This window comes from Rhagoletis zephyria, unplaced genomic scaffold, assembly GCF_001687245.7.
Source record: "Rhagoletis zephyria isolate East Lansing unplaced genomic scaffold, Rhagoletis_zephyria_1.1 Rzeph_scaffold_00747, whole genome shotgun sequence".
Lineage (NCBI taxonomy): Eukaryota > Metazoa > Arthropoda > Insecta > Diptera > Tephritidae > Rhagoletis > Rhagoletis zephyria.
Window position 1 is genome coordinate 91684 of NW_016157831.1, and position 9561 is coordinate 101244.

General features: G+C 35.7%; 1 protein-coding gene across 2 annotated transcripts in view; it reads right to left on the reverse strand.

Moving 5' to 3' along the window:
* The window catches only part of NAAT1 (Nutrient Amino Acid Transporter 1), a 106843-nt gene that overhangs the window by 37509 nt on the left and 59773 nt on the right, over nucleotides 1-9561 (reverse strand). For both annotated transcript variants that reach the window (XM_017613985.1, XM_017613984.1), the window contains exon 5: nucleotides 3128-3231. In XM_017613985.1, the coding sequence (XP_017469474.1) occupies nucleotides 3128-3231 (104 nt within the window). The remainder of the gene's footprint in view (nucleotides 1-3127; nucleotides 3232-9561) is intronic.

Consider the following 9561-nt stretch of genomic DNA (forward strand, 5'->3'; position numbering starts at 1 on the left):
AAGAATTGCTTTCAAGTACTTGAATCATGTAAATCGGGTGTAACAAAGGGGTGACAGCCTTATGTAAGTAGCAGGGATGTTGCGAACATTTGAATTCGCATTCGTTATGCGAATGATTCGCATCATTTTACACATACGCATTCGAATCAAATGATACGAATGTTTTGCGAATGCGAATGTGTACATGGGCAGAGAGTCCACTCTAATATTGTTTAAATGGCTCTAAGTCTGTCTAACCAAGGTGCGGACAATAACCGGTTTCTCAACGGAACGAAAGCGCCCTGATTTTCTTAGAATTTTGAACGAAAACCTACGCCAGCTGGATGTGAATTCAAGTTTTAGTTTGCATAGTTTCACCACATGTATGTAGGTTAAAAATCCTATTATGGATATAAATTTAAATTAAATCAATTTACGGAATATGAAATCGTTAAATTATACATACTTTAAGGTATAAAAACCAGGACGTATGACGAGATCTTGATTAATTGCTTTTGAGCCACTTTATGCACGAACTAACTAAAGTACAATTGGCGCAATCATACAACTCGTCTTACGACTCGTGACAGAAGTCATTTTAATTTATCGATAAAAATTAAAGTACTAGATTATTCTAGTATAATATAATTTACTAGCAGACCCGTCGAACTTCGTACCGCCCAAAATTAATTTTTTGTATTGAAACATTTTGGTCCAACATTTTCACCAACAGTTCACGTTCATGATTTTCAGTGACGCATTTATCTTCTAATATTACGGTTTGGTGGTTGTCAGAAGGCATATTTCCATTGCTATCTTAAATAACCTAGCAAAAGTGTATATGCATACAAAGATACGTAATAGCTTCAGTATGTTTGAAAGGCGTCACACCCCCTTATAAAATAGCCCAAATTTTCTCTAAGAGTATGAGATTGATTTCATATATCTCCATACAATGTTCGAGTACTCTACCATGAACACTTCGAGATATGCAGTATATGCATATGCATATATGCAGTGTGGAAAATTTGGTTTGTATGGGAGGTGCCACGCGCCCTTCACTTAGCGTTATGAAACATACTTTACAACCTATTATCATACCTACCGAATATACACAAAATTTTCATTAAAATCGGTCAAGCCGTTTAGGAGGAGTTCGACCACAAACACCGTGACACGATATTTTTATATATTAGATTTTTCATATAAAAAAATAGAGACAATTTTTTAGGAAAGAACAACCTGAATGCCCAATTCCAGAACTCTATCGTGAACATTGCCAGAGGTATGCAGTGTGAAAAATTCGGTTTGCAGCCCCATTTTTTCTTCATGACCATTTGATTGATTTTATATATCTCCATACCAAGTTTCAGTACTCTACCACTAACACTTCCAGAGATGTGCAGTATGAAAAATTCGGTTTGTATGGGAGGTGCCATGCCCCCTTTCCCAATAACCGCAGTTTTTCTCCATGTTTTCATATATATCCGTACCATGTTCGAGTACTCTACCATGAACACTTCCAAAGTTATGCAGTATGAAAACTCGGTTTGTATGATATGTGCCACGCCCCTTTTTCTAATAGCCCCAATTTTTCTTCATGACAATGTGATTTGTTTCATATATCTCCATACCAAGTTTCAGTACTCTACCATGAACAATTTCAGAGATATGCAGTGTGAAAAATTCGATGTGTATGGGAGTTGCCACGCCCCCTGCACCTAGCGATATGAAATATACTTTACATCCGATTCTCATACCATACCATAAATTTATATATTAGATTTTAGACAGTGACGGCAACAACCGGCTTTTAGCTTCAGGCGCTAAACGGTTAAGTAGTATATCAAGCAACATTTATTCAACAAGTATTGCTAAAAGTCTTATAAGCAACCTAGAAATAATTTTAGATTCCTCCAGCGAAGGCGAAGGCTCGGATTTTAAATCTGAAGATATTAAAAAATGTGAAATTAAAGCTCAATTGAAGGCCTATCCTAAAGAAAAACGAGCTCATCTCGGTGAAAATCCTCTCGACTGGTGGAAAACTAAACTAAAATACGACAAATTGACAGATCTGGCCCGCAAATATTTGAGCGCTCCACCCGCAAGCGTTCCAAGTGAACAGTTATTCAGTGCAGCCGGCCTTATATACGAGCCTCTAAGAAATCGCCCCATGGGAAAAGGGCAGCAAAATTACTTTTTTTTATATAATATGCCCCTTTTGAACTTTGACTATTAGAGGGTCAATCCATTGAAAAACGAAAAACGACATAAATTTAAATATGCCCTAATTATCTCTATTTCAGTAGTAACCGCTTTTTAAATGACTACATTTCATTAACCTGTGAAAAAAAATTAAGGGGAGTTGTAATTTTTATCTATGGAAACTTTTATTTCTTGCATAATTACTTTACACCAGTCTCAACTTTAAATAGTTTTTCATATTTCTATGCAGATCATAGAAACCTCATTTTTATTGAAAACAAAAGCGTATAAATCATATTTTACAACACAAATACATCGTTCGTAAAAGTTAAGTCACATTTATTCAAATGATAGTTACATAAAACTAAGATATCCTTTGGCATTTTTGTTAAAGCAATTTAATGAATTAGTTATCGTTCTATGTTAAAAAATATCTGTTGCTGTTCCGACGACATAGTTATAATTCGCAATTGATCACATTCTGGATTAAAATGTCCCACTAGTCACAATGGAATGGCCCTAGATTAAAACACTGTTCAATGTTCTAATAATTTTCAAAATTTATAAGTAATAAAAACGATAACTTAGGTTGATTATAGCTTTTTTAATGTTATTCCTAACATTCGCATTCGCATTCGCGAATGTGAAAAATATGGCATCGAAACATCCCTAGTAAGTAGGAATTTAGAATGTACATTTGGTATCAGGCATACTACTGAGCCACTTTACACAGTAAGGTCCTTACGGACATAACTTCGGCGGCACCTTATTTTGCAACTGACAAGTTAAGGCGCCATCGGAGGTGTTCATTTTGTGCTTTACTAGTAGCTTACATTGATCATGATGACAATTTCGGTACTTAAAGCTGAAAGAAAACGTGGATTACCTCGTAAGGTGCTTACCTATTTTCCGAGTGGGATACATATTGTGTATTATCCAGTACCTATAAATGCAATGATCGAAGCGGTTATACGAGGAAAACATAACGATTGGACCAAGGCCTACTGCAAGAGAAAAAAAACATTGCACCACGGCTTCTTTCCATACCTGAAAAAATAAAATAGTAATTAGTTTTCATACAATTCTATGTAGCAAGATGGTTATCATTACAAATAAGTCTAATTGACATTGATTGATTATATTACTGCTAACAATGTAATCAGCATTTTAATTTAATCAAAAAGTTCCAAAAATTTCATATTAAAACACATTCATTTCTCGATACACCCAAAAAAAGGTATAGTTATAATAACCAAGATTTGGTTATAGTGATCAAGTGGCATAGTTGGATATGGCGAAATAAATATATACTTCACGAAACTCTGCAATTTACTTGAGACTTCTAGTTGGGACAAATGTATATTTGTTAATAATTACAAAACGACTACCTTGATTGGACAATATTGTTAGTTGAATAAAATCATTGTTGAGCAAATATAAACAATGCTTTGGTTGATACAAGTTTTCAATTAATTTTGTGAACTTGCTGTAGACTTGAATCAGCTAACCGTTTATTATTGGGAAAAAAGTTTCAGTTTGACACAAATAAAAATTTACTCGATGTTTGTTGTGTTTACTTTCTTCTTTTATTTGCATATATTAAGCATAAAAAATACGTACGTGCTTTGCTTTTTCGTTGGCAAAGTAAATAATACATATGTATATGTTGGTAAGAATTTCCTAAAAAACAACGATGAAACAGGAACAGTCGTGCGAAAACCCAGGTCAATATCTGCTGGAAGTATACTGCTTTGCTTTTTCCTTAGCTAAATAGACACTTTCAAATTATAATTCACATGAATTATATATCCACTGAAAAACCCCGGTTGGCATCAAACTTTATATTTTTAATTAACCTTTAAACTATGCGCGCACCGAAACAACTCGCGATGATAGCAAAACTGAAACTGAGACAAACAAGTATGGGCATGTCATAGCACACATGGCGCAGCGATCGACATGCCATAGCTTACTGAGCGCTCTGGGACCACATGCGTGTTTCACCCATATACGAACAGCGGTAGCGGAGCAATGATTTCCACGCACAATGCAATGGTCGGCATACTAGCGCATTCAAACGATTCAATAAGTGGGACTGTGTGCATTGCTCAGCTGGCGCTCTTCGTATGTGCTCAGAGAGCGCTCAGCATTCTTTAGAGGTGGCTCACAAGCATGAATATGTTCCACTCTCAAACCAAATCGTGGTTGCCTCAACTAAGATTTGGTAACTATGACTAAACCACGTGTTGAAAGAAAGCTTATCTGCATTAGCAGAGCTTAATAACATCCTTTTATGAACCATACGTTAAGTTGAATGGAATTTGTATAACCAAACCCTTCAACTAAATTAACGATTTGTTACAACCTAGATGAATATTAGAAGCTTTAATATATTTAGTTATAATTACCAACCCAAGGTAATAGTTCCCAATCCTTGGTAACAGTTCCCAAATATTGTCAAAATTCGGGAACTAAATATTTTTAGTTGTCGAAACAAATCCTTTTTCTCAGTGTACTAGGTAATGCAAAATTGAATNACAATTTCCTAAAATCGCTAAATTGACGATACATCGATGCCAGTTTCAGCGATGTTTTAACATCGACTTTAGTGTGATTCAGACTTGAATTCAACTTACCCATTATGCTCCTAAAATTTTTTGACTGGCCATGAATTTTATTACTTATTCTTTTGGGGAAAATTCAGAAATTCCGTGTATACTCTTATCTTTCGATATTAAAAATGCGTACATAATGTTTAAAAAAGGACCGGGTTCCCGTTGAAGTTTCAACGAATTTGGGGCTTGGAACTTTAGGCTCAGCGAACTTACGACGGCATGCATTTTTATTATATTTATAGGAAGGGCAAAGGAATAGTAAATAAATACAGGGAAATACATCCATATGTAAGCATTTTTCTAATTGACTTACAGAGAGTATGAATTGAAAAGTATTAAATTTTCCTTTCAATTTGACTACAACCTAACAAATTTGGAAACATCGGAAACCATCGATATATCGATGTATTTTAGCATCGATGTTCATTTGTCCGATGCATCCAAACATCGATGTATCGATGTTACTCCCCAAAATTTGCATCCCTAACTACATGGTCCAACGATTTTTGCAGGGNTAGCAAAACTGAAACTGTGACAAACAAGTATAGGCATGTCATAGCACACATGGCGCAGCGATCGACATGCCATAGCTTACTGAGCGCTCTGGGACCACATGCGTGTTTCACCCATATACGAACAGCGGTAGCGGAGCAATGATTTCCACGCACAATGCAATGGTCGGCATACTAGCGCATTCAAACGGTTCAATAAGTGGGACTGTGCGCATTGCTCAGATGGCGCTCTTCGTATGGGAAACACACTATTATTTAGGGGTGGCTCACAAGCATGAATATGTTCCACTCTCAAACCAAATCGTGGTTGCCTCAACTAAGATTTGGTAACTATGACTAAACCACGTGTTGAAAGAAAGCTTATCTGCATTAGCAGAGCTTAATAACATCCTTTTATGAACCATACGTTAAGTTGAATGGAATTTGTAGAAATATGCTTCAAAGAAATATTTATTAGTATTAACCAAACCCTTCAACTAAATTAACGATTTGTTACAACCTAGATGAATATTAGAAGCTTTAATATATTTAGTTATAATTACCAATCGATGGTAATAGTTCCCAATCCTTGGTAACAGTTCCCAAATATTGTCAAAATTCGGGAACTAAATATTTTTAGTTGTCGAAACAAATCCTTTTTCTCAGTGTACTAGGTAATGCAAAATTGAATGCCCCACTTTTCTTAGGACATCGCCGTGGGGGAAAAATGCATTTTCGAATGTGAAAAGGGTTCTTTTACTGATTATTTTTTTGATTACTATACATTACATTTTCCCACTGGGAATGGATTGCTTAGCAACAGGTGGAACACTGCTCTTGGCATTCCAGCAGTCCATACTAGCAATCGGCTGAAAAGTTTTAATCAACAAAATCTAATATTTCGATTAACTTACAAACTTACTAAAGTATATCCCACGTTTAATAATTTAGAGATATAATTCAAAATTTCCATTTCTTGAAGATTTAATTATAGAATTAATTAGCTTGATAAGGAGAATATGTTTAGCATAACAGATTACTAAACCTCCCAAAATTGGCGAAGATATTTGTCCATCTGTCCATCCATATTTCCATCTGTCTTTTCGTATACCAATTGTAGGAATTGATACAACTTTGATTGCGTTTTCCCACAAAATTGAAATTTTGAAATAATTCTGTATATTATTTAACGTGCAATATGCAAATAAAAATAATAAAGCTGATAAATCAGGGACCGAAAATAACAGTTATTTTTTTTTAACAGTCAAACTTGGCCAAATATTTTTTAAGGCGAAATAAAAGTCCGTTCCTAATAATAAACAAACTGCTTATCCAATTTAAAAAAGTTTAGTATCAAATGAAAGAGGACAAAAATAGCTTTAAAACTGAAATGTTTAAACGAGGAAAGTCACCGATTGAAAAATATTTCAATAAAAAAATGTTATTTATTTACCATAGGGCAAACCTTGGGTCAGGTATATGAATTTCTTTTGTACTGAATTATAAAAAAAAATATAAATAGAGCTGGTACGCTCCGTTCGCTATTTCTGTTTAAAAGCTATTTCAGTCCTCTTTCATTTGATACCAAATTACTTTATTTGGATAACCGGTTTGTTTATTATCCGAAAAGGACTTTTATTTCGTCCTTAAAAAATATTTGGCCAATTTTAACTGTTCAAAAAAATAAGCGTTATTTTTTGTCCCTGTAATAAATACATGCATATGTATAGAAAATGCTGTAAGAGAGGGGTTTCAACACTCAAGCTCTTTTCTAGGGTACAATGTAAGGTGATTGACTCAGTTTTTCCAAACCAGTTTCAACTGGTTTTCTTCCATATTTCCAGCGGTTTTTTGAAATATTGATTTTTTGAATACCGAATAAACCTGATTTTTACCATCGAATAAACAGGGTTTTCACCTGGTTTATTTACATACCAAAATCTAAGAATTCTAAATATTTTTTACAAAAAATGGAATAAAAAGTTTTTATTAATTGCATACTTACGAGTAAGTACTGGAAAATTTCCCACTGCAGAGAATTAATAATACTAATATAATAATAATAGATTGGCGCTTACACATATGCTAGTGTTTGGCCGAGTTTCTCCTCCGACTTGTGGCGTGCGCCGGCACTCTGAAATTGTGCAAATGGAAACTGTGCATACGAAATAATGCATATAAAAAAAACCGAAATAATGCATACGAAAAAAACCGAAATAATGCATACGAAAAAAACCGAAATAATGCATATATGCACAGTATCGGTTGAAAACCGCAATAATGCATATTAGAAAAACCGAAATTATGCATATGCACGCTTTCGTTTGAAAACCGAAATAATGCATGTGAAAAACACCGAAATAATGCATCTATGCACAGTTTCGGTTGAAAACCGAAATAACGTATATGAAAAAACCGAAATAATGCATATATGCACACTTTCGTTTGAAAACCGAAATAAGGCATATGGGTGTTTCCATCGGAAGGTCCACCACGACAAAAAAAAATAAAAGTCTTATATCTAACGTATTTACGGGCCGATTTGTCTGCTTTTTAAAATATATACTGGCTATGTAAGTAGAATCATGTTTGCGTAAAATGGTCTTCCTACGTGGCGCCAAGGTCGAGATATTTCGAAAAACCGTATTTATGGTCCGATTTGGTTCAAATTTGGCGTATGTAGTTGAAACATAATAAATCATAGATTACCAACAAATTCACCCTGAATTGGCACTGAAGTCAAAATATAAAGTATATTCGACATAAAATACATGTTTTATTTGCGTTAAAAATTCATTTAAAAGCAATATTAACAAAAATATAACGATGGAAATTTATGTCACGTGACGCCACGTCACATGACGTTTCACACTTGGGGTTGTAAAATAAAATTTAAACAAGTTGCATTAATTCAAAAAACTCTACAAAAAAACAACCAGAATTGCTCCAAATCATATTAAAATAAGTTTCATGAAAATAGCCACCCACAATTCGCAGAGTTTTGCGATTTGGTAAGAAAAGAAAAAATCGAATTCCATTTTTGTCACGTAACGACACTCTCTTTAAATGCTTATATTTCAGGACCAAGCAGTTCGATTGTTTTCATTTTTCGGTTAAATATAGAGCTAATTGTTTGCTATACAATGGCCCAAAAAGTTAAAGAAAACAAATTCCTTGTTTGTATCACATTGAAACGTACGACTGTCACGTATGCGACGTATGGAAATACCCACATGAAAAAAACGAAGTAATGCATACATGCACATTTTTGGTTCAAAACCGAAATAATGCATATGACAAAAAACCGAAGTAATGCATACATGCACAGTTTCGACTCAAAAACGAAATAGTGCATACATGAAAACGAACTTCTTTCTGCGTAGGCGGCCTTCGGCCGCGCTTAGGGATTATAACCCTTACTAAGTAGAATTCTCCTTTCTGTGTTGCCGGAAAAGGGGGCCGGAAGTATTTTTGCGCAGAACTTCTTTCTGCGTAGGCGGCCTTCGGCCGCGCTTAGGGATTATAACCCTTACTAAGTAGAATTTTCCTTTCTGTGTTTCTGGAAACGAAGGACGGAAGTATTTTTGCGCAGAGCTTCTTTCTGTGTAGGCGACCTTCGGCCGCGCTTAGGGACTATATCCCTTACTAAGTAGAACTCTCCTTTCTGTGTTGCCGGAAATGAACGGCGGAAGTATTTTTGCGTAGAACTTCTTTCTGTGTAGGCGGCCTTAGGCCGCGCTTAGGGACTATATCCCTTACTGAGTAGAACTCTCCTTTCTGTGTTGCCGGAAATGAACGGCGGAAGTATTTTTGTGCAGAGCTTCTTTCTGCGTAGGCGACCTTCGGCCGCGCTTAGGGACTATATCCCTTACTAAGTAGAACTCTCCTTTCTGTGTTGCCGGAAATGAACGGCGGAAGTATTTTTGTGCAGAGCTTCTTTCTGCGTAGGCGACCTTCGGCCGCGCTTAGGGACTATATCCCTTACTAAGTAGAACTCTCCTTTCTGTGTTGCCGGAAATGAACGGCGGAAGTATTTTTGTGCAGAGCTTCTTTCTGCGTAGGCGACCTTCGGCCGCGCTTAGGGACTATATCCCTTACTAAGTAGAACTCTCCTTTCTGTGTTGCCGGAAATGAACGGCGGAAGTATTTTTGCGCAGAACTTTTTTCTGCGTAGGCGGCCTTCGACCGCGCTTAGGGGTTATAACCCTTACTAAAAAGAGCTCTCCTTTCTGTGTTGCCGGAAACGAAGGGCGGAAGTATTTTTGTGCAGA